The sequence below is a fragment of the Diabrotica undecimpunctata genome, chromosome 4 (assembly GCF_040954645.1).
Source record: "Diabrotica undecimpunctata isolate CICGRU chromosome 4, icDiaUnde3, whole genome shotgun sequence".
Taxonomy (NCBI): Eukaryota; Metazoa; Arthropoda; class Insecta; order Coleoptera; family Chrysomelidae; genus Diabrotica; species Diabrotica undecimpunctata.
The window spans coordinates 10,873,429-10,899,125 of record NC_092806.1 but is presented as its reverse complement, the minus strand read 5'-3'; the positions used below and the strand labels follow the sequence as shown (position 1 = coordinate 10,899,125).

Below are 25,697 nucleotides of genomic sequence, written 5' to 3'. Positions count from 1 at the left end.
GAAATGTGGTGTTACAGAAGAATATTAAAAATTCAGTGGGTTCAGAGGATTACCAATGCTGAGGTACTACGACGTCTAAATAAGGAGTTAGAAATTATGAACAGCATAAAAAGAAGAAAACTAGAGTATTTGGGTCACATAACCAGAGGAGAAAAATATGAGCTGCTGAGAATTATTATGCAAGGAAGGATCCAAGGAAGAAGAAGCATAAGAAGAAGACGCATCTCCTGGCTGAGGAACCTTAGAGAATGGTTTAACTGTAGTTCACTACAACTTTTCAGAGCAGCAGCCAACAAAGTGACCATAGCCGTTATGATATCCAACCTCCGATAGGAGATGGAACTTTAAGAAGAAGAATAAAACCCAATCGCAGATTTTCAAATCAAGTTTTTTAGGACTTGGAATATTCTATTTAGATGGACTTGAAGTGTTTCTGCCTACTTAAAACTAACAACACTGAGCTCCAAGGTTCCATAAGATTTACATAGCCCTATGCTGCTGCTGACTGCCAAAGTGACTGCGAAACGTGCTATAGATGCAACTGGATACTACTAGGTACTAGATATAACTGCCTGGAACACATATTTTTTTTACAAAAAATTATAAATTCTGGAAATTATTTGATTTACAGATTTTAGAGACATGTTAGTCCAAAGTCTGATAGAACTTTATCCAAAAATAAATCATCCAAGAAGGTTTATACAATTTTCCAATGTATATAGAAGAAACAAGTATTTTTATGATGCAAATAATGCTCAAAGGAAAAGAGAAACCAGCTGTAAGTGCAAAACTTGTGTTGAAAAGCCAGCTCTTTGTCCAGGACTTTGCTTTAAATTGTGGCATACACAAACATTAACAACTTTCATTTTCGAATAACGAAACTAACAAAACGAAAAATTCAAAAACGCTTTTGAATTTCTTTTTGACCGTTTTAAATATCATGTGCTATTAGAGATAAAGTATGTTTCTGTACATAAACCCTAAAAACCGGCTAAATATATTCTTTAAATTATGACATCACCGCATCTTAAAAATAAATAAGATTTACATAGTAAGAAAACATTATTTGGACACCTTCGAACGAATGGTGAATACTAAAAACATGACGAACAAACATATTAGATTAATTTATAAACATCACCTCATATAAACGACAACAGAAACAAAAATTATTGCGTGATTCAGTCTAGTCGTACTTGTTGAACTATTGTTGCCTGCAGAAGACCATTCTGAAATAAATACGTAGGTTAGGTATTTCTTACTTATTTTTAAACACATGCACAAAAAGGTAGAACAAGAACTAAAAATAATAACATTCATCAAAAAGAAAGGAAGAAGTGAACTCAATATTAGCGTCCATCCAATATGTTTATAACATTTAACATAAAATAAAAAAAAGAAACATTTGTATTATACATTCAGATGAAATTTCCTGAACAAAAAAATAAAGTCCGTGTCACACGGTCAAATATTCGATCAAACTGACGTCATAATTACAGTTTGTTAAGGTTAAATAATATAGATGCTTGATATTATATCCAGATTTAGCCATACGGCTCACACTCCCTCTAAGGGGAAAATTCACTCATCCCAGATACCTACGGTATTAAAAGAATTGAGCTCTGGTGGCCGTGTTATCGAGCCCTAGGTGACCTACACATCTGGACGTCGCGAGGAGTACAGCTTAAAGATGTTCATTTAGACCCAGCTGTTTTGTGTTCGCTAGGTTTTTGGAAATAACACCAGTAGTAGATAGAATAATAGGTACTGTCTGGGTACTTTCCATTCTCCATTGTCTCCTGATTTGTATTTCTAGATCTCTATACTTGACGATCTTTTCGATGTATTTAACACTCAAATTATTGGTGTTAGGTATCGCCACATCAATAAGTGTCGTTTGCCTGGTAAGTTTATTAACTAGTAGGAGATCCGGTCTATTATGTGCCACTGGTTGGTCTGTGAGCACAGTGCGGTCCCAGTATAGCTTGTAGTTGTCATTTTCAAGCATTCTGTCAGGGACATATTGATAATAAGGAAGATGGTCGGTTTGGAGAAGTCCCAGTTTGTCAGCTAGTTCTTGGTGGATAATCTTTTCTACTGAGTCATGGCGTTCTTTATAATCAGTTCCGACAAACGCCTGGCAGCCTCCGGTAAGATGTTGGATGGTTTCTTGGGATTGGCATCCATATCGGCATTTGTCATCTTGGACTTGAGTATCTTTAACAATATATTTCAGGTAATTTTTAGTTGGAATAACTTGATCCTGAATGGCAAGTAGAAAGCCGTCAGTCTCGGGAAACATCTTTCCTGGTGTCAACCAATAGTTCGACGCTGTATTGTCGATATATTCTTGGCTGGTCTCATTGAGATGTCGCCCATGCAGAGGTTTACTCATCCAGGTGCGCATTTTTTCTTGCTTAGTCAGATGGTTTATGCGCATTTCTTGTTCCCTCAGTTTTAGCGGCGTTGTATCATCTACTGCGCAAATTGCTCGATGTAAGGTAGATGTCTCAGCCTGCACCTGAAAATAAGTTTTTAAATTAGCAATCTGTTTATCCAATTGTTCACCTATGTCCATAAGTCCTCTTCCCCCTTGATATTGCGGTAATGTTGTCCTCTTTACTGCACTGCGTGGATGGTGTTTTTGCGCCTTTGTGAGAAGTGTTTTTACTTTTCGCTGAAGACTCTATATCCGTTTTTGACCACTTTATAATACCAAATAAGTAGCTCAGCGCGGAACAGGCGTATGTATTTAATGTCTTAAACAAATTTTTGCTATTAAGATATGACCGATTTAGTTGTCTTGCTCTTCGTACGAACTCGGAAGTTAGTTCGGTTTTCATTAGTTTATGGTCAATTTTTCGCGTTTGCTGTACTCCAAGATATTTGTACATATCATTTTCACCCATTGCCTCGATGTTTTGGCCATCTTGCATATCGAAACCTCCGGGCTGAACCTTTCCTCTGACTATATTTAGTATACGGCACTTGTCTAGTCCAAAATGCATACTGATATCATTTGAGAAAGTTTCTACATTTTTAGCATCTGATCTAGGTGTTTCTTAGCATTGTTCTGAAGCTATTTTCTTGTGGCATTTTAAAGTAATTACTATTTAAATGGGAATAAGCCACAATTAAAGGTTTTTTTTTGTTTATCTAGGTGGTTTCGAGTGGAAGCCATTAATTTTAAATCATCCATATACAACAGATGATTAAGCTTCGCCACAACAGTGTTGTTATTTTTGATGCTAAATCCTGAGTCAGTGGAGTTCAGCAGCTGAGATAGTGGGTTCATCGCTAGGCAGAACCAAAGTGGACTCAACGAGTCTCCCTGGAAAAGACCCCGGTTAATAGGGATATTTTCAGTTTCGATATTGGTTTCACCAGGTATTTGACGGTGAATTTTAGTCTTCCACTCTGCCATTATATGCTTCAAAAAGGTCACGAGATTATCATCGACTTTATATATTTTCAATATATCTATAAGCCATTCATGCGGCACTGAATCAAAAGCCTTCTTGTAGTCAATGAAGGCAGTAAAAAGGTTTCTTTTTTTTGTATATGCCTGGTTAGAAATGACTGAGTCGATAATAAGTTGTTCTTTGCAGCCCATGGAGCCCTTAGCGCATACTTTCTGTTGAGGCTCTATGATATTATTCAGAGCACAGTGTTGGTAGGTACGCCGGGCCACACAGAATGTGACCAATTTGTACAAAAGACGCCTGCAAGACCCAAGTAATTGGGCGGTACTTGCCTGCATCTTGGGTGTTATTTTGATCCTTCGGTATTAGATAAGTGGTTCCCTGAGTAAGAAATGATGGTATTTCCTGTGAATTAGAAATAATATTATTAACAAACACTGTTAAAAGCTCATGAACACTCCAAAACTTCTTTAGCCAGAAGTTTTGAACTCCGTCTGGTCCAGGAGATTTCCAGTTATGAAGCTCTTTGATAATGTTCGAGACTTCTTCAGTGGTGAAAGGTTCATAACGAATATTCCTGTAGTGTTAACAGTTGTTCGTCGTGTTTTCAATCCATCCAGCGTTGTTGTTATGAGTAGCTGGCGTCGAAAGTTGGTTTCCCCAAAACTCATGAATTATTTCTTGGCTTGGGTAGGATTTATTTACATTTTCTACAGTAGAATTCAATTTCCTATAGAAAGCCTTCTCTGCATGCTCAAAAAGTATATTGTTGCATTTACGGTTGTTACTAACTTTGTATCTCATTAGGATACCTGAATAAACGGAGAGTTTTTGTTTTAATAACATAATATAATTATTATTATACATTAGCAAGGGCATAGGGACAAGTCCCTATTATATCCAAAAACAAAGAAATTACAGTAGTAAAGTACTAGTAAATTACAAAAAAAAATTTCCTTTTCTTGTAGCAATGTAGAATTAAATGTCTTGTAGAATTAAATGATATATCTTTCGACCACCGACGTATTTGTTTACGTTTACGCTTAGCTACGAGCAATAACACTACAACTGCAGCTAAGTCTTTGGTAGAAATATCGATGTGTAAGCAGAATGCACGAGTGATCAAGTCAAGTCTGTTTTTGAACGCGTTGGTAGAGGAAACAGAGACAATGTTATCACTAAGGTTATTCCAGCATTCAAAAACTCTATTTGGTAGAAAGTTCTGTCTTGATCTTGTAGAAAAGTTATTTTTTTAAATTTAAACTGGTGACCTCTGAGGCGTTCATCTTGATTTATGGTAAACATTTCATCGAGATTTCCAAAATTGAATTTTAATATTTTGAATGTGGTTATTAAGTCTCCACGTTGTCGGCGAAGTTCAAAAGAAGTTAGATTAGCCATACTCAGTCTTTCTGCGTAAGCAGGTCTTCTCGGTCCCGAAGGAATTCGAATGGCTTTTCTTTGAACGTTTTCCAACAAAGTTTTGTCTCGAACCAAATTAGAATACCTTGTTGGTCCAGCGTATTCAAGAATGGGTCTTACATAAAGAGTGTAAAGTTTACAGAATGACTGCATTTTGAAACTCTCGAAAAACACCTCCGAATAAGATATAGTCTGGAGTTCGCACGTTTACAAACAGAAGTAATATGGTCGGACCAAGTTAGGCTGCTGTTTACAATAACACCAAGGTCGTTATACGAGAATCTAATGGTTGCCTGTTAACAAAGTACAGCACAAGTGGGTTATTTTTACCAATTCGAAGCTCTACACATTTTTCAGCATTTAAGGATAGCAGCCATTGGGAACACCAAGTTATAATAGAGTCCAAGGAGGGTTAACCCCATTTGAAGGGTTAGCTGGTTTGTGATTGAATTAGCATATATTTTTATGTCATCAGCATAGAATATTTTACTTGCGCTTACGTACACGGTCAAAGGCTTTAGAGAAATCTAGATAAACAACGTAGCCGGCTGCGAACTGATAAGGGATGACGTCCAGTCGGTAACACAATGTAGGAGATTGGTTAGAGTAGAGCGAGACAAATGCATGTTGTTGTTTTGGAATAACATGTTCCTATAAACAGCTTCTTACTGGATATAAATCAATTAATGTAGAAACTTGTTCCTGGCTATAAGACATTGTAAACTTTTATTTTATAACAAAATAGGAAGACAAACGCAAATCACACACTGTCAAACAAAGAGATTGACTTTCATATTCAATACAGTACTGTTCTCTTGACAGCGTCAAGAGAACAGTACTGTACCAATCAATTCGTGAGTTTAGTATACCAGAAAAACTTATCCGTTTAGCGAGATGTCTAACTTAAAAGCCAGCGTTAGGATACAGAGAGAAAATTCTCGATCCTTTGAGATAAAGGATGGACTCAGACAAGGGGATGCCCTGGCTTGCTTCCTATTTAACATTGCCTTGGAAAAGGTAGTCCGAGACACACGAATTAGAGACGGCGGTACTATTTACAATAGATCGATACAAATCTTAGCATAAGCTGATGACATTGACATAATAGGGCTGAGCCTAGAAAGAGAGATGCTGAGCAATATTTCCTAGAATTGGAAACGGCGGCTAAACAGGTCAATTTAGTCATCAACGAAGACAAAACCAAGTACATGTTGGTTACTAAGGATCCTACAGCAAATGAGGAACTGGAAACAGCATTTGGAAGTCATATCTTTGAACGTGTTGACAGCTTCTCATCCCTTGGCTCACTAATGATTACTACCAATAAAACAAGCGAAGAAATTAAAAGACGAATAAACCTTACAAATAGAGCATACTATGGATTCCAAAAACAATTCACTAAAGAAATATCCAAAGAAAACTAAAATTATTATATACAAAACACTGCTGAGGCAGGTCCTCCTATACGGGGCGGAAACATGGACTCTGACGCAGAAGGACCAAAGATTTCTGGGAATATTCCAGCATAAGATACTCCGCAAAATATTTGGAGCTTTTAACGATCCAGAGCAGTGGCGCAAAAGATTTAATTTCGAATTACACCAACTCTTTAATGAACCAGATGTCGCAACGTTCATTAAAACACAGCGACTTAGATGGGCCGGACACATAATGCGAATGCCTGACAACATGATTGCTAAGAAGCTAACGACCAAAACACCTATAGAAAGAAGAAGCATAGGTCGACCGCGAATTAAGTGGTTAGATGGAGTTGAGACCAGCTTAGGGATACTAGAGACCAGAAGATGGCAACACGCTGCCAGAAACCGAACAGAATGGCGACTAATCTTAGAACAGGCAAGTATTCACAGAGGATTGTCGAGCCAAAGATGATGATGTCATATACTATCAATTTGTCGATTTGCTCAAATTAATTTGATCAAATATTTGACCACCACAGACTGAGGGTCGATTGTTCGAACGCTAATCAAAACTTGATTGTAATCAAATATTTAATTACAATCAAATACGTCACAGCAGCTGTCAAATTTATTAAAAATTGCTTATTATTATTATTGATTTGTATATAAAAACATGAAATTAACATCAAAAAGAGTTTAATTATGGTTTATTTTAAATTAAAACGTAAAATAATAAAATTGAATAAAATAAATCAGTCAACATAACCTGAAAATGTGAATATTTGATTTCAATTAAATATTTGATTACAATTAAGTTTTGATTAGCGTTCCAACAGTCGGCCCTTAATGTTTTAATTTCAAAATATCAATTAACTTACCTGTAGCTTCTGGATTATCTCTCGCTACGTACAGCCAAAACTTCTCGTGTGCAAACTCAGTGCTGGTAATCGTAGGCACAAACGCAGGAGCAAATTCATCCTCGTCGTGCCTACTCCTTTTCAGTTCGATGGATTTTTCGTGGCTTCTGTGCCAGACGTTGTATATGTTAGCTGAGCAACGAAGCTTGAGCTTGCCTTCATCTAGAAGTTGTTCAGATACTCTGAACTGGACTGTAGAATAGGAACTACAAGAAAGCTTACATGTACAAAATAAAAAAAAAATTCTCGTTTGCTGTACCAAATGTATTGTTAAAACCAAATTGACAGATCACTTTCTACTTCACATTTATCACTGTCAAAATATAATATTTGCACAAAATACAAGATGAACAGTCCTACAATAACTTTTAAGTTAAACAATAGTAAACTCAGCAAAGATGTTTGCTGTCGGCTGTGGTCATTTGTGTTTTTTTTTTATTTTGTCCTTGAAAGAGACGTTTTCTTTCAAGCTATTCGTTGTTGTGGTATATACGTTTTTGAATGCCGTCGTCAAGCTCGTTTTGGCATACAATCTAAAACTTTTTTGATGTCCTTTATCCTATATTACATTGAACCGCTTCTGTGCAAGATCAGAGTCTTTTATCCTACTTTTATGCATATAGTTCATTTTTCGAAAGTGTCGACGAAACATGGAAATAATTTTATGAACATATTACCAAGATACTAGACGAACATAGAATAACAAATAAACATAGAGTAAGAAGAAACAAGAACGGATGAAGGAAAAATACTAATCTTATGGAACAAAGAAGGCAAGACAGAAGGAAAAGATGAGAAATAAAATAAAAAAACAAAAAATGAGATTGTATGGGTTAAATGATAAGAATTAGAATAAATGATTATACTCTGACAAGAAATCGGGGAGGGTGACTCATAAATGTAACATGATATACTAATTGTAAGAAATACCAATCAAATACGCCGTTTACTAATATGAAAATCAAAATAATATCGCTTCACAACATTTTGATAGCTCACTCTTTCGTATAGTACCTTTTACAATCGAACACACAGTGTTCCGCTGTTTCGTTGAACGCAGTTGCCGTATTCTTGCTTTCCTATCCTTATCAGTAGGCTCTCAAAGAGCTGTGCCCCGTAAGGAACAGTTTGAAGTAGTTAGTCTCCTTATTACCGTGCCCAGTCTCTCACGTCCGGTATGATTGTCCATTCAGCTCTATGCTCGTTTTCCACTCTTCTTGCCATTTCGCGTTGGTCACCCCTTTCTCATCTGCTTTATCGTTTTCACTCATGCCATACGTGATTGCCCTTTCTCTCACTAGTAGGTGAATTGGTGGCATCACTGCTATCACTGTGTGAAGTCGTCTTAATGCGCGGCCTTCCTTTGTCTGAGCTTTCTCCAAGATACTTCTGTATTTTTCTGTATTCATTACCTGCGGCTATACTGGTGCTGCGTATAGTATGGTAGACTGGACTACCTCCATGAGAATCTTCCTTCTACCTGTCCCCAGATCTCTTATGTTTGGCATGATCTTTGTTAGAGCTGGTGTTCTTTGATCGTCTTTTTTTCGCAACATATATTATGTGTTCACCAAAGCTCTTTTTGGTGTCCAGTATTACGTCCAGATATTTGACTTTCTTGACAGGTAGTATATTTTCTGCTGCCAGAGGGAAGGAGATATGCTCTCTCGCTCTTGGACCCTGAAAGATTATGGCCTCCGTCTTCTGTGTGGCTAGCGTCAGTTCTCTGTCCTCTAGCCACATCCTATCTAGTTTAGGGGGTGTGTTTGCCCTATCCATTACGGGCCCATTGAAGATGAACAAAAGAATTAGGTTCAACGCCAACGATGATCTGGCTTTATTGAGGCAAGTAGTAAGTCAGAATGTTTTGCAACAACCAGAACAATGGGAGGCACTGAGAGAAAATATGACTATGGTTACAAGAAAAGAGTCAGAACGTTAAGAGACCATTTAAACCATTTAATGGAAATTTGGAAAAAGGAACATGTTAATATATATGTTTATGCTCTTATTACAACTTCGCTGTTGCAACGTTGCCAATTCTAAGATCACGGCTTGTGAATTAGCGGTTGCCAAAGATAGATACATAATATACAACAGAGAAAGGTAAACAGAACGATGATGATATAGGTATTAGGCATATGATATAGAGGAATCACCTATAATGACAGATTTTCAAATTCTTTCCACTTACCTTATGTAATTACCTTCGATTGTCTTTCTATATTTTCTTACATGGGGTCCGTCCATGGGCCTTCCGTTGACGTACCACGTTATATTAACAGCTGGATCCGATTTTTCGGACGAACAAGTTGCTTTGACATAATCTCCTAGTTTATATCTCGATTTCGTTCCAGTGATCAAGGGATCTGTTGTAGGAGGATCTACAACCTTAAAAGGAATCATCACATAAAAAAAACTTTAGATTTTCATAAGGAAAAATTGCTGTCTTTGCGTTCAACTTTTAAATAAACAATAAACAATAATATTGTACAATCATTGAAAAATTATGAAAATTACTGGAGGTGATTTGACTGCCATTACTAAATTTTTAATAATTAACTGAAAAGTCGTCACTTTTTGTTTGTTGCGATATTGTGAGAAAACAGTGTCTGACTTTCCATTTGTGCTACAGGCCAAATCGAGCTTTGGCCTCCTCCAACCTATGTCTCCAACATTGCCGGTTCCGCGCCGCTCTTCTCTAAGTTCTCACGTCTAGAAAATTTTGCGCGTCAGCTGCCATTTCATCCTCCCACTTTTTTCGTAATCTTCTACACATGAAAGAGTCTAGCAGCTTAGTTAAAATTGCTCCGTAAACACAAAAGTTATTGCAAATTTCAGAAGAAGGCGCAAATATATAGATGAAGTAAACTAGAGAAGAATTTGAAATAGTTAAGGAACTTACTTCTAAATCTGCAGTTTTCATATCAGTAAAAAAACTGGGTTGATCTGCAGTAACCTCACAACTGTAGCCTCCGTTGATGGCTCTAGTGGCATGTTTTAAGACTACTCTTGTAGCGTTAGAACGTTCAGGTACTACGTGGAAACCTTTCAGCTTGAAGGGCTTTGCATGATGTTCACCAGTTAGAGTATACCTGCAAAAATAATTTATTAAACATTAACATTACTTAAAAACATAAGAAAGCTCTCATGACATTTTTATAGCTGCCACAATTTTTAATTTTTGAATTAAATGATATATCTTCGTTTATTTGCACAGACTAATCCTATCGTGAATATTTGAGGCACCTTTTCTAATCTGTTTGCTAACCATAATCTTACATTCCATTCTTGTTGCAGGAACTAACCATATCTGTACGGTATACTGATCTCATGGAGAACATATAAAAATGCTTCAACTACAGTAAACATAACCAGATCAAGTGCTTCCATAAACCTAATCTAAAAACACACCCTGCGGATCATTCTTTTATGATTCAGTTACTGAAACTGATGTACACGAAATAATATATGATTTTAATAGTAAAAAATCTCCAGGATTTGATGATGTCTCTCTTTATGTTAAACTCACTACTAAGATTGTTCCTTGCATATACATATGTTAAGGTGAATATGATTAATCATAACTAATTACATAATTATCGGTTATTATACATAATCACCACTAAACTGGTAATTGTGATACATTCTTCAATACTTGATATCAAAGTCCATTACTATTCGTTATTGGCCGTCTCTATTGATGTCGCATGCGATTTTAGAAGTTTATCTCACACCGAAAGATGTAATAAAATTTTACAACTTCCTGTCTTCGCTGTCAAAAAAACTACTGTGTAAAAAATGTGAAATATTTACAATGTGTTCATGTAAGTCGTGTCCTGTTTACTTCGATAGCAAAACAACTGAATCCCTGAGGTACCGTCTTTCATCGACGATCGCAGTTTTAGGGAGGTTTAACTATTGCCTACGAACCTAAAATTATTTATTGTAATTAACCCAATTGTCAAAAATAATCATATTCCTACATTAACGTGATACATATTATCAACAGGTATTTCTTCAATACAAATAGTTTTGTAGTAACTTCTTATGAAAACTTTCGTACGCCATTGGAAGATCTAACATAGCGTTGAAACGTGACCATTACTTCTAAGAATTTACTGCCTACAATTTTGATTGTCGATTATAGCGCTGACTCCTACAGTAGTATTTCCAACCCCGTGCTGGCTATACGTTTTTTCGCAATTCCCTTCTATTTTATAAAATATGGAATGTATGGCTGGTATGCTTAAGCGTTTTAACTCAAAGTTAGTTAACATTATGAACAATAAGAAAGCGAACAGTGGTTTTCTGACAAAAGAATATTCAATAACGATCCATCGCAAAATGCGATCCTCCAGTTTTACTTGAGACTCAGAAAGAAAATGAAGCAGCGGTCCCTTTAATCCAAACAGATAGTTTAAGCATGAGAGAAAATAATATAGAATCAGTACTAGAAAAGGTTTAGAATCATAGGCAAAGAAAATGTTTCAAATCTTAAATTTCCCTCTGGTAAAGTAGGCGACACAGTGCAAACTATGAGTACCAGACGTTGATAGAGGCGGTTGGTATTAAAAATACAGTAAATTCGTGGATATCTTTCGTACAAATACCTTTTTCTATAATTTGTTATTATAACTTGTACTTGTACTTGTACTATAACAAATTTTAAAGTCGTGAACCTGTAAAATTCTGATTCTGTTAATAAAATATCATCCTTACCTATAAAACTCCGAAGAATTATGGTACCATTTTAAAGAATATAACTTCTCGCCCTCCAAGTCAAATAAGCACTGCAAAATCACTTCATGGCCTTTAAGTACTGCTTGAGGAACATCTATTTTAACTTCTTTAAGGCAAATACAGTCTAAAAACAAAATTCTAAATATTCACAAACTTTATAAATTAATACAAAGAGCAGAGCATGATGAAAAACAATTTTACAATTAAAAAATTTACAGTTGTATTGACTAAATAGCCTTAATCAATTTCAAATTTACTATACTGCTCCCAGAAATTAATATTTTTAGAATAATATTGTCAATTTAATCAAACACATGAAATACAGAGGCGAATAGGCCTGACATGGGCAGCATTTGGCAAATTAAGCCATATTCTGAAAAAAAATTTGCGAATAAACTCAGATTTACACAACGAGCCATGGAACGTGCAATGCTGAACGTGAGCCTTCAAGACCCCATAACAAACCAACAAATCAGGAGTTCAAGACGTCATCGAAAGAACCACGACGCTTAAGTGGACCTGCGCAGGGCACTTAGCCAGAACACAAGATGGACGGTGGACCTATTACGAAATGGAGGCCCAGAAACTATAAAAGAAGCCGAGGACGACCACCGACTAGATGGACCGATGATATAAATCGTGTAGCCGGAAACTGGCTACAAGCGGCCCAGTGTAGAGAATACTGGAAAAAACTGAGGGAGGCAATTGTCCAGCAGTGGACGCGATTGGCTGATTGATGATTTAGAGGTGAATCTGATTCAGTGGTAAATGATAAAGGCGTAATGGCAGTTAGATGGCAGGACACTAAAGAAGTTTTACTTTTATGAAACTGCCACTCGCCATCTTTTACAAGTTAGTCTTTTACAATAAATATATGGGAGGGGTTGATTTGGCTGATCAAAAGATTGCCACCTATGATTTAGACAGAAAATCTACTAAATGATGGCGTAAAGATTTCTACAAATTGTTAATGGCATCTGTAATCAATTTATGGATAATATTTTCGGAAATTCAGAATAAAAAGAAGAAAGTTCCTCTTCTTCATTATTTAGTACCTGTAGCTGAGCAGTTGATAAGTTTGGGGAGATCCAAAGGCAAAATTAAACTTTTTTCAAAACATTCCAAAACAAACTAGCAGTAAAAGAAGATGTTTCAGTTATTCTTAAAAGAAGAAGGAAAGCCGTACAAAAACTTTATGTGTTAAATGAAATGGCCCATTGTGCAAAAAGTGTTTTTTAACATTCCACTGAAAAGAGGGTTTCAATTATACCTTATTTTTTAATAAACATTGTTCTTTTATTACTGATGGGACCTTAAAATCCCAGTCAAAACTACTGTTGGGGCCAAAAGTTTCCACCTCCTTAGAACGGACAAATGTGAATTTTACGACTAAATATATACATACTTTGTTTAAATTAATTATTCTGATTATAGATAGGAGAGAGATAATTGGACAGAAATAATCAAAGAAATTACATGACGCCACTACAACGTCTTAAAATTATGGATGATCCCTTGGTCCAAAGGTTGCAATTTGGAAGTTGTATTTGGCGGAAAGAAGTAGAGTTCCACGTTGGACAATGCATGAAGGATTGTTGTGGACAGTGCAATTGTCTAAAAATAGTAACATTTTCCGCTTTTGCCGTTTCATGTCCCTATTAACTGTTAAAAGCCAATTGTTAAAAAGTTCTGTCGTCATCCAAGCTTTTTTGTTAGCACGATAATACGTAGGAAACGATTTATTGTTTTTTCTATCACTAAGAGTTTAAGTTTTTTCGATCCGTCCATATTTACTGCAAGTAAAACTGTCAACCTCTCTTTACTATGTTTTCCCCCGTGACATTTATCATCTTTAAAAGTAAGCGTATTTTCCGGTAAACATTTGAAAAATAGGCCAGTTTCATCAGTATTAAAAATGTCTCGGACATTATATTTTTCAATCAAGGTCTTCAATCTACCGTGCCAATCTAAGCAAACTACACCAATATTTCCACTTTCTCCACAAACTTGTTTAAACACAACTCCATTTCCCTTTTTGAAATTTGTAAGCCACTCTTCACTTGCTGCAAAGTTTTTTATGCTTAGAGTAGACGCGAACTCTTTTGCTTTTTCCTTCAACAAGTTTCCGCTAATAGACACTTTTTGTCCTCTGCACTGTCTGAGAAAAAGGAAGAAACTTTCTTCCAGACGAGAAAATTCACCTTTAGTAGTTCTTTTCCTTACTCCAGCAGTTTGAGCAGCATTAATTTTCTCCTTGTGCTTTATTATGGTTAAGAGAGTACTCAGAGGGATCTTAAATTCTTATGCAACATCACTTTTCTTCTCACCTTACTCTACTTTTTGGATTAACTTCTTCTTTTCAGCCTTTCTAGGGCTCATGACTAACAAAATTTTATTCTGATACGTACAATCTTCCCGTCTCTTTCTCTCTGTAACTTTGAATTGACGAGTGTTGGACGCCGATGAGTTGAATTATAGAGAAGTTCGAATTAACTCGAGTCGACTGTACCATTAAGGTCGCGGCATATTATCATGCACGTATAGTTTCCGGCACGTACCGTTTCCAGTCCAGCAATCGGACTGCGCGTTCACATTTTCATACATAGAACGTTTTAGTTTGGTTCGGTGGAGATATTATCTCGCTTTTCTCGACAAAAATTATGTGGAATTGCTCTTCTACTTAACGATGAAGAAAGAAAAACTGTAGTAAAAAGAAGGTTTGAAGTACATCCAATGCTAAGAGAAAGGAAGAAGGAAAATGAATACTGGACTTTATACAAAGAATTAATTGATGACGATGAAAAATATTATGGATATTTTAGAATGAATAGGATTCAGTTTGAATATATTTTAAATTTAATTACACCTTTAATTAAAAAACAAAATACTACATTTAACGGAGCCATACATACCAAACCAAAAAGTATTCTTAAAAAGAATAGGTATCACTTCCGTGCAAAAGTCCTAATTGTTTATCACTTCCGTGATTAATTGTCACAAAATAATAAAAACACATGCATAAATGACAAAATAGCCTCGAAAATTATTTTCTTAAATACTCTGTATCAAAATCGGACGGACATCTAATTCACATTATCCGTACCAACCGGTTACGACTCGTTACGTAGCCGTCGGCATCAGTAAAATATTGTTTTCGAATATACTGAACGGAAACGTGAGGTGTCTGATACGATACGTTCCGGACAGTGTGGGTTGTTCATATTTAACAACATTTAAATTATATTTTTCGGAAAATAAACGCTTCGTGCTGGAAACGCAACGTGCATGATAATATGCCACGACCTTTTATTATTAAATATATGTTTTCATTGACAGTATGCATATTTTCTAAAACAATGCCTATTGAATGCATATTTTCTAAAAGAAATGCATATTTAAAGCATATTTTTGGGTAAATTAGTGCATATTTATGCGCATATTTTTCACATTTTTTTTGCATATTTACCTAAGTTTAATAATGACAATTATTTTATAAACTAATGTTTTTTATCAATACTTCTGAACAAGACACAATTTCCAAATAAAAACCTGTATATGATAATCTTTTGAACTATATTCCGCATCTACTTGGCATTTTTTCAAAAAGGGAAAGGAATTTTCCCTGACCTGACCCATTTTTACAATTTTGGCAACAAGCCACTCAAATCTTCAATCTCAGATTTGGCTTAATGTGAAAATTTCGTCTTTATCAGACACAAATATCCACATACTTGAAAGAATATGCAATTATGTATACAGTAAATACCGGAACGGAGCTGTATTTGCCAAAACGATATGTAAAGTATAAGTCAATTGCAACTGGATTAAAACACTGCAATGAAATTTATTAGAAAGAATCGTGTCCTAAATAATCATATAGTCTAGAATTCAAGAAGTTAGTAAAGATGAGATAACAAAACGGTAACACAAGAAACAGTAATAAAAGACGTTGATGGAATCTTAAAAAAGCTATCAGGCACCATTAACATCTTGAACAACCACATTCTAGTTGCTAAGAAAAAGTGGATGACCAGAGAAATTTCAAATTGTATGAACGACTGAAGAAAATATAAAGAGAAAAACAATGAAAAATATAAATGGATTTAAATATCATCATCATCACATATCGCTACAACCCTGGGTGGGTCTTGGCTGACTATACAACTTTTTTCCAATTTGTTCGGTCTTCCATCAACCTAGGGTCAAATGGAATGTTCATTTTCCGGAGATCTGCTTGGATGTTATGTCTCCATCGCATTCTGGGACGTCCGAGTGGTCTTTTGCCTGTGGGAATCTCCTCCCATACCAGTTTTACAAGTCTCTCGTTATGCAGTCTGTGCACGTGGCCTGTCCATCTTAGTCGCTGTGATTTAATTTCTTGGACAATATCGGCGTCATTGTAGAGTGCTTTTAATTCGATATTGGTTCTTATAGTGATCTTATACTGGTTTGTGGTGATGTCTTGGTGAGGTCAGAATATTTTTCTAAGTATTTTTCGTTCAAAGCGTCTGAGCTTTTCTTCGTTTGCTTTGGTCATGGTACACGTTTCGCATCCGTATGTTATTACAGGTCTGACGATGGATTTATAGATTTTTATCTTTGAACTTCTTGTCAGATTTTATGAGCTTAGTGCGAATAGGCAGCGGTTTGCAGATTGGATTCTGTCTTTTATTTCTTCAGTAACATCGTTGTCAGCTGTGATTACGGCCCCCAGATACTTAAAACGTTGTATTTAAAACGTTGGATTTAAATATCGAAAAAAGAAAATCTTCTTCTTCCTTCTTGTATATAAGCTTTAAAGCCTGTTTCTTCTTCAATATTAGTCTCCTAAATTGTTTAAATGATCGCACCATATTTTTCTTGTACTTACTATTTAAATGGGAATAAGCCACAATTAAAGGTTAAAGTACGTTTATTGACGTTTCAATTTCCACTTCGGAAATCGTTCTCAAAATACATTTTGAGAACTAACTTACATCTCAGCGGATCTTTTGCTATTGTCATACATTTAGTTTTGTTGGTGGAAATGGTCATATTTAGTTGGCGGCTTATTTGAAAGAGCTATATTTGAAGATCATCTTCTGATTCGGCAATAATTGCTGCATCATCTGCGTAACACACCATACCAGTGTAAAGGTAGTGCAACTGTTAATCATGCTCTTTTGTGATTATTGTTCTATATTGAAGGTACCATCGAATCAACTAACAACATTTATAGAAGCTGATCAAGTCGACAATGTACAAGAGTATCAATTTGATGACAACAGCGACGATGACAAAGATTTTAATCCACTGACTGAAGAGGAAAACGCTGATTCTACAAATGATAACGGTAGCTATATGATTCTTTATGAAATGAAAGATTCTTAACTTAATTTTTTGTAGAAATGCAAGAAAAATGTAGGAAAAGAAGTCGATGGAGTTAAGGAGATAAGTCTCAGTGTAAGCGTCATTTAAAAAAAAAACGTAGGAACCTGAGTAAATTGTATGTTACAAAAGAAGAAGAATTCCCACAAAAAGATCCGAAACGTATAAACTGTTCTCGTTGCAGATTTCACTGCACAGACAATTTTAGTGAAAAAGAAAGGATGAACTTGTATTCCAAGTACTGGGAACTTGAATCGTACAGACGAAAAAAAAAAAGATTTTATTTTACAGAATGTAAAATTACATGAACCAAGGAGACAACGGCCTCGAAAAGAATGTTCCAAATCACTAACGATAAGCAAAGAGATTTATTATTTTTTAAATGCTGCCCAAATTAGTGTCAAAATTTTTTTCTAAAGACTCTGTCTATCAGTAGTGGTCCTCTAAACAAAGCATGTGAGGGTAAGAATAAAATAACAGGCATATTTGAAGGCGATGATAAAAGAGGTAGACATGTACCTGCCAATAAAACAACCGAAGATGATATTAACTTTATTAAAAATCACATCGAAAGTTTTCCACTAACAGAATCACACTATTGCAGAAAGTCGTCTAAAAGAAAGTATTTGGAAGCTACGTTATCTATCGGAAAAAATTTGGCAACGTACAAGAGAATATTTGAACTGAATAGGTGAAGACAAAATAAATTTACAGCAAGCCTATGACGAACAATGCTGTTAAGGACAGTGATAACAAAAGAGCAACTGAAAATCCTGATTTTATCACTGCTTCTTTTGACCTTCATAGCGTGCAGAAATTACTAAGTAGTGATATATCACACTTATACTACAGTAGAATATTTAACAGAGCAAGAACCAGTGAGAAACTTGGAAATGGACGATAATAGGGAAATTAACGGCACTGACAAATTCAAATATTTAGGATTCATACTCTCAAAAAATGGAACCACCGAGCTAGAGATAACCAGCAGATTAGCACAGACAAGAACATGTATTAAAAAAATGAACGGGGTACTGTGGGATAGACAGATTACCAGAAATACAAAGAAGAGAATTTATAACACCTTGGTACGCAGTATAATAACCTATGGAGCAGAGAATTGGATAATAAATAAACGAGACAGGTCCAAAATCACAACAACTGAAATGGAGTTCATGAGAAGAAGCTGCAGAGTGACAAAAATGGATCGCATCAGAAATGAGGAAATAAAACGAAGAATGGCAGTAGAACAAGACATACTCAGCTACATCGAAGAAAAACGTTTAATTTGGTATGGACATGTGAGAAGAACAGATCATACAAGGTGGATAGCAAAGATTTCGGATCGGAGCCAATAGGAAGGAGGAAAAGAGACCCCGAAGATCATGGAGGGATGAAGTGGACGAGGCCATGGAAAGACGAGACCTTAGAGATGGAGAATGGCAGAACAGAAATGACTGGAGACGTTGGCTGAAAGAAGAAAGGCGGCGACAGCTGTAAAAATCCTTGTATAGATAGATAGAGACTACAGTAGAAAATTATCTTCCTTTAATTTATGCATTTATGAAGGAGCTCCTCCAAATAATGCACACTGTTTTACCTGGACTGAACTTAATGGTGCAAGAGAGAGCTTAGAAATTGCAACATGTTTGTATCGCTGTTTAAAAAACCTCCCTACGAGAGTCACAGCAGTATCATTGTTTTCCGATACTTATGGGGGAAAAATAGAAATCAGTTTGTCATCGCAATGCTGTATTATTTTGTTCGTGTGTAATCTGGCCATAATATTTCTGTTCTCGAGCAGAAGTTTCTAGAGTCAGGACATACGATGATGGAATGCGACAGTATGCATAGCGCCATCGAGAGGGAAAAGAGGTATGTAGCAGTACACACGCTTCATGACTGGAAAAATATTTTAATAAAAGCTAGGTCTAAACGAGGCATCAAAAAGAAGGACCATTATGTAGTGCATGAGCTACAATATTAAGATTTTATTAACTGGAAACTACTTGCGAAAGATATGTTAAAAAACACAAAATTAAATAAATCTGGTGAAAAACTTAGGTGGTTGCAATTAAAATGTTTCAGAGTGGAGAGGGAATATCCAGGAATCATCAAATATCGTTATGAGCACTACGGTCCCTACTTTGAACTAAGTATTTATTGACGAGGAAGACCTTCAACACAAGCCTATCACTTCAACAGGCTATCCCTTCGGAGTTTTATGCTTGGTATTCGAATTTTTGTTTTCATTTCTATAAATATGTTTATTTTAGTGAGTTACTTTAATTTAAGTAATAAATAATGTTCATAATGTGTTTAACTAATTCACCAAATTTACCTTTAGCCAACCTGCCAGAAATCACTAAGTCCATTAAATATTGTTTTTGACCAACTAACTTTTTTTTTATTTAAACGAATATACCCGCATCAACCACTAAGGGTTATTAGGGGGGGGACATACACAAATAGTAAGATACATATTGTTACATAAAAAAAAATATTTTTTACAATCTGGTATATAGTTTAGTCATTCTAAGATAACTTAATAAAGACTGTAAATTTGACGTTAGTATACTTTTTAAATTATCACTAAGGGCACACGCGATTCTTTCGTTCTGGTACACTGGACACTCAACAATTATAAGTTTCACTGACAACTCAGTGTTGCACTTGGTACACATCGGAGCAGCCTCCTTGGGGTTCCACTGTAATATGAATGTGCTGGCCATTAACTCTTTATGTGTTAACTATTTATTGTTGAGAACTTGATTCTTAGTCAGTTTCGTCAGTAGAAGAAGGACTGTTGAGAAGCAGTTTCTTCTTCAATCTGGTGATATTGTTTTTTAAAGTTTTATTTTGTATTTGAGAATATATAAAGTTTAAAATTTCTTTTATTTCTTGGCTTTCATTTGAATAATTTTTAACAATGCGTTCAGGATGTTTTGAGTGAAGGGAATTTGCCAGAAAATCACATATTTCATGAAAAGTAAGTGTAAAGGGAGGGTTTCTATTTTCAATTTTTTCTTTAATTTAGAATAATTGGAATATCTTCTTGGATTTTAGGCTTTTTCTTAGGTTTTTGAGTATCGGGAGGAGGTAGGTAATTTTCAAGAATTTCAGGAGAGGATATTTGTCTTTTAGTTGCAGGAGTAATTTCAGTGGTTTTTCTATCGCTTTCAATTACTAAGGAATTATCTTGGAATATTTTTTTTGGGTTGATTCAAAATTTGTAATTCATTGTTTGTTTGTGAGGAAGTGGTTTGGTCCTTTGTAGCTGATGCGTGATTTTGTATGGTATTGGGTTCTGGTTCCATTTATGTTTCGGTATTTTCTTGGTATTGGTTTCGTGGTTGATCTTGTAGCTGATTATATTTTTCATTGGTAGAGTTATGTATATTCACGTGGTGGTCAGTTTCCATTTGATTAATTGAGTTGCTTGATGATGATAAAGAAGGACAGTCAGAATCGTGATGTCCGACAATCTTGGAGCAGTTTAAACCATCTATGGAAATGTATAGTCGATATGATGTATTGTCGAATGAGATTAGAAATGAGTCAGGAATTGATGCATTTTCTAAAGGACTTATGAACGTTTGCCTCCTAAAGCTGAGTACGTGGCTGTATTCTGAGTCTTGCATGCCTACTCGTAGAAACGTCATGTTGGAGGCGGATTTTATACCCATAGTTTTTAAGTGCTCTTCAATTATGCTATTAGGTATAGTAGGACATACATTAGATATGATGAGTCTCTGGGCAGGGGTTATAAGTCTTCTTATTTCAATCTGGTTACCATCAATATTTATATATTTGTGGAAGCTAAGAAATTGATCAACTACATATTTAGAGGAGAGGTAGATGCAGACGTGGTTGTTTGCTATTTTGGATGACCAAACAACATTTTTGGGCTGTACTATTGATCCAACAGCTTTTACATATTCGAAAACTTTTATTCCTTGTATGGTTGAAAGTATAATACCTTGGTCTTTTGAAGGATATTTGAAACTGTTTAATGCATTGGAGTAAGATATATGTGACGTAGTGGGTATATTTCGTGAGGTAGTAGCTGATTCCGGTTCATTCATCTTCCCGCTGAGAATTTACGTACATTGGCACAGAGGATCTGAAGCCGGACCTGGCCACTTAAAAAAATTGAACAGCAGCGTAGCCTAATTACTTGTTAGAAGCAAGAACCAGCAAAAAGTTGTTGTCGATAATCGAAGTTGAATTGAAATCGATAAAATATTTTGCCCTTTAAACTTCTGAGTTTAAGGTTATTAATAATGCAGTTTTGTACTCACAGAATTCTACCAAGCGTCTATATTCTTTGATTCTACGATATTCAGTGTACAACTGTCACATTTAACTTTAAGTTGCAAACAGTATGGAAATTAGATTATATTTTTAATTTTAACTACCTACTAGTATAATAATTTGTCACAACCGATATACCTACCTAAAGCTGTATGACCAACTAACATTGATTTCAAATAACATAGTGTATTCACATCTCAAAGCATTACTAGACTTGTACAATTGCATCGGTAATTTAATTGAAATTTATATGGATATGAATTTTAGACAAGAATTACAACTAACATGTTCGTTTTCTTATATCTGTTATTTTGGACTTGGTGACTTTTGCCGCGATGATGACGATATAATGGTCGAAGTTTCGTAAAAATTATTTTTAAAAAGTTTTATCATGTATTTTATTATTGTATATTATATTATCAACAGAAATTTGCACTTTGTACAGGTTTGTTTATCTAACAACGAACTTGTATAATTTTATGTTTTAAACATATTTGTATTGTTATATTTTAATAATTAGTAATAATTTTTGAAATTAATTTAGTATTTTAATCTGCCATTCAACTCTCGCTGAAATCACATGGTTTCTTATAAAAAAATATAAAACTTACGTTACCCCACGCCCATGCTTTCCGAGCAAGTATGAAAAACCTACAAGAATTCCAAGAATGTCAAGCCGGACTTTTGTACTCACCTCTAAACAAGCAGCAAATGACAAAAATTCCAGCAAAAAATCGTATCCCATCAAAAATCATGTTGAAATGCTTGTCACGTTCACATTAAGACACTAAAATTGGGGTTATTACAAGCTTTTCTCAGTCTTTCTTCCAGCGTTTGCCGACACAATTGGGTCGGAAACCACTGTCATCCGAAGAATTGGAAATTTTTGCATTCCAGAGCGCATATTTTGCCATGTTCGCTACTGCGCAAATGGTCAAATTCGATTTTGTACATTGAATCATTCTCTGGACCGTCGGGGGTGGCAGATGACGATAACAGGGTGGAGAATTGATTTATTTGTTTGCGGCTTGGAAACAATAATCAGAACGTCGGGTTCAAAGACAGGAGGAGCGGATACGGTGGAGGGTGCATAAATACACGATTTATATACAGGGTAATATCTAATAATTGCTTTGTTTTGGATCATTGGAAAATATGAATAAATTTACAACTTTTAATCTCTGTAAATAGATAATCAATGACAAACATTTGGTGGGGTTATTTAATAAAATGTATACAACAGGAATCATTCTCCGATAATATCAACATTTAATCCGATTTTAAAAAAATGCAAAGCAAGACACAAGAAAGGATTACGACAATGACATTTTTTTCTTGGCATAGGCGTCAGCCGCATAGCCAGTCTGAACAATTTCTTTAAGGGAAAGAAGAAATGGAGTATTATTTCAATAAAATTAAAATAAAAATAAATTATAGGTATGTGGAATATATTTTGTGCACTAAAAAATGTGATTTAAGTCTTTCTGACTTTCTGTACAGAAATTTGAATCAAAAACTTTAATTCTCGCTAGATGTCGAGGGAAACGTATACAGATAACGACATTGTTTTGTTGACCATATGAATTAAGATTTATTGCATAGAGTATATTTATTATAATGCCCTAAAACTAATTTTTTGGTTATTTTTTAGCCTTAATAGCAATACAAATAAATAAGTAAATAAGTAATATGCTTTATTGTTACTGAAAATTGTACAAATTTTATGGACAAAGCTTGTAACAATAAGACAAGAAAGAAGAAAAAAAATCAGAATAACAATCATCATACATTTTCATTCTGTTTATGTAACATAAATTCACAAAACCCCATCCGCCTAAAGTTATCTTCCGGAAACAGTTCTTGTGTTGGTTGTATCTTAAAACACTGATAGCCATTCCTTTTGAGAACTCGCTGGACAGTTCGAGCATTCACGTTAACTTCCCTAGCAATTTGTACATTATTGCAGGGTTTAGTAGCTTCCACAAAAGCACAAATATCAATATCCCTGTTTTGACGCTCCCCATCGACAGATCTAACGCGTTGTTCATTACCTTCATGACACTTTTTACAACTGTTTACACATCCCGAAGTTTGAAAATGTTTAATGGTATTTTTAACTGTATCGAATGACCCTGAAAGTACCATGTTACAAGATGCACTTTTTCCTGGATGGTATACAATGTAATAGGCATTTTATTATTAATTATTTTTTGCCATGGTCCAATCATATTTTTTATCTCCTGAATCTTTGATGGTGTGGATTTCCATTTATTGTTCCAGTTCCGAACTGGTGAAGTAGTGAAGAACTTTATGAAGTAGCTTTTTAGATCCGTACTTACAGATTGGGGTGATATGGGGATACTGTTGTCGTTTATAGCTTCTTTGGCATTTTTACCTGCTGCTTCGTTACCTGCTATTCCAACTTGTGATGGGACCCAGAGAAACTTGATGCTTGTATCTTTAGTATGCAATTTATTTAGTTGTTCCTTTATTAGTAAAGCGAATGGATGCTGCGTGTATATTTTCCTGATTATTTGTAGTGATAACATAGAATCTGTCACGATTAATATTTTGTTCTTCTTATTTCTGTGGCTAGAAGGCAAAAGGGGATAACTCTCGTTTGGAAGTTTTTCAGTACAGACATTTTTAGTTCATATGGTCTTTTTGTTACCTTATAGACGTAATATTAGTAACGTTTGTATATTTCTAGATCCGACTTACATTCTGTTAGATATATTTAAGTGTTTTTTCTTAAAATAATATCTATGTGTCCAATATTTTGATAAATTAAAAAAAATATTTTAGGATATTTATTATTTTTAATTATTTCAAGAAAGCATAAGGAGATAAGTCAAGTTATAGTTGAAATGGACATAAAATCATCTTGGTAAAGGGGGTTATGTAGATTTATACCCTTATGCTCGGTAGTAACTTGGCTAACATTATATGTGCACTGTAGTGTTAACTGCAGTTATTTCTACTTACAACGGACAACCACAATAAAGCAAAGAAAATATTTTGTTCTGGATATACCATTGACAGAACAAGAAATAAAACGTAAATTTTTTCAAAAAGATTATTAAACATGGAGGTTTCTACAACAATCTGATGATACGTTTACAAATTAACAATTGATCAAGATGATACTTAGAAAGAGAATTAAAGACGCATTCTAAACACAAAATAAAAACACATATTCTATATAATACGAACAGAATAGCTTTCGCAGGAAGAAAAAAAAATTTTGATGAACACAAATATTTTTCGTAAGCTGTTTCTTTAAAATAATAAATTCCACAAATATTTGTTTTAGAATATTTTATTAAAAATCGTCATCACTAAAATAATTATCTATGTCTGGATCTGTGTCAGCAGTATTATCCAGATCTTGTGAATTTCGTGTGATTTGGGCAAGTCCACGATAAAACTCTTTTGCACTCTCATCAACTAACTCAATAAGGTCTGAAAGATCGCTTACTTTTTTTTCACTTATTTATAATACCAAATTCCTTGGTGTATTTTAGCCATTTCGTATTTCTCCAGCAAATTTCAGTCTTATTGTCTCTCTTCTTTCTCTTTATTAACATTCCTTTGAATAAATTTTTAAAATTAAAAAAAAAGAATTGGGGTCATTTCAACTACCGTAAACTTATTGTTTTCTGTTTGGTTTGTTTCCTCTAAATCTTTCTATTGTTGCGTGATCTACGTCACACTCCATGTGAGTATGACCAGGCACTACAAATTTATGATTAATTACCTTTAAGTTATTATTTTGACTTAAGAAAAGCGTAAACATTGCAGCCACAATTGAGTTTTTATTTTGTCCGCCACAAGTATCACTGTATAAAATGACGTGCTCTATTTCATAAGGTAAATTAGCAAAACTCTTAAATAAACAAGAAGCAATTTCGTTGGCACCTCGTCCCGCGATACCTTCATGCCATATAATGAGTGGAGACCTTTGCAGAACAATCATTAATTGTTAAGTTATACGTATTTAATTGTCGTTTGTAAAACACGGTATAAGTTTGTAAGTAAGGAGTAGGAAAAACCTGTTGTAAGTCAAATACAAATATTTTTTGACTTTTGCT

General features: G+C 34.9%; 1 protein-coding gene across 2 annotated transcripts; it reads right to left on the bottom strand.

Annotated features, from left to right (window-relative positions):
• Positions 1-1,091: 1,091 nt before the first annotated feature.
• On the bottom strand, positions 1,092-22,490 carry LOC140439157 (uncharacterized). 2 transcript variants are annotated; one of them, XM_072528885.1, is made up of 6 exons: positions 22,301-22,490; positions 11,905-12,049; positions 10,088-10,277; positions 9,377-9,573; positions 7,144-7,388; positions 1,092-1,229 (listed from the first exon to the last, which is right to left on the bottom strand). In XM_072528885.1, the coding sequence occupies exons 1-6, from the start codon at positions 22,359-22,361 to the stop codon at positions 1,138-1,140; spliced, it is 930 nt and encodes a 309-aa protein (XP_072384986.1). In that variant the 5' UTR covers positions 22,362-22,490; the 3' UTR covers positions 1,092-1,137. The 2 variants fall into 2 exon arrangements, with proteins under 2 accessions (XP_072384986.1, XP_072384987.1); XM_072528886.1 differs by lacking the exon at positions 22,301-22,490 and adding an exon at positions 21,749-21,865.
• Positions 22,491-25,697: the final 3,207 nt, after the last annotated feature.

Coding starts and splice junctions, on each gene's coding strand:
- LOC140439157 (XM_072528885.1), bottom strand. CDS start 22,361: ATGATTTTTGATGGGATACGATTTTTTGCTGGAATTTTTGTCATTTGC. Junction 10,278..11,904: donor AATTCTTCGGAGTTTTATAG/GTAAGGATGATA, acceptor TTATTTTTGCAG/GTATACTCTAACTGGTGAAC. Junction 9,574..10,087: donor TGAAAACTGCAGATTTAGAA/GTAAGTTCCTTA, acceptor ATTCCTTTTAAG/GTTGTAGATCCTCCTACAAC.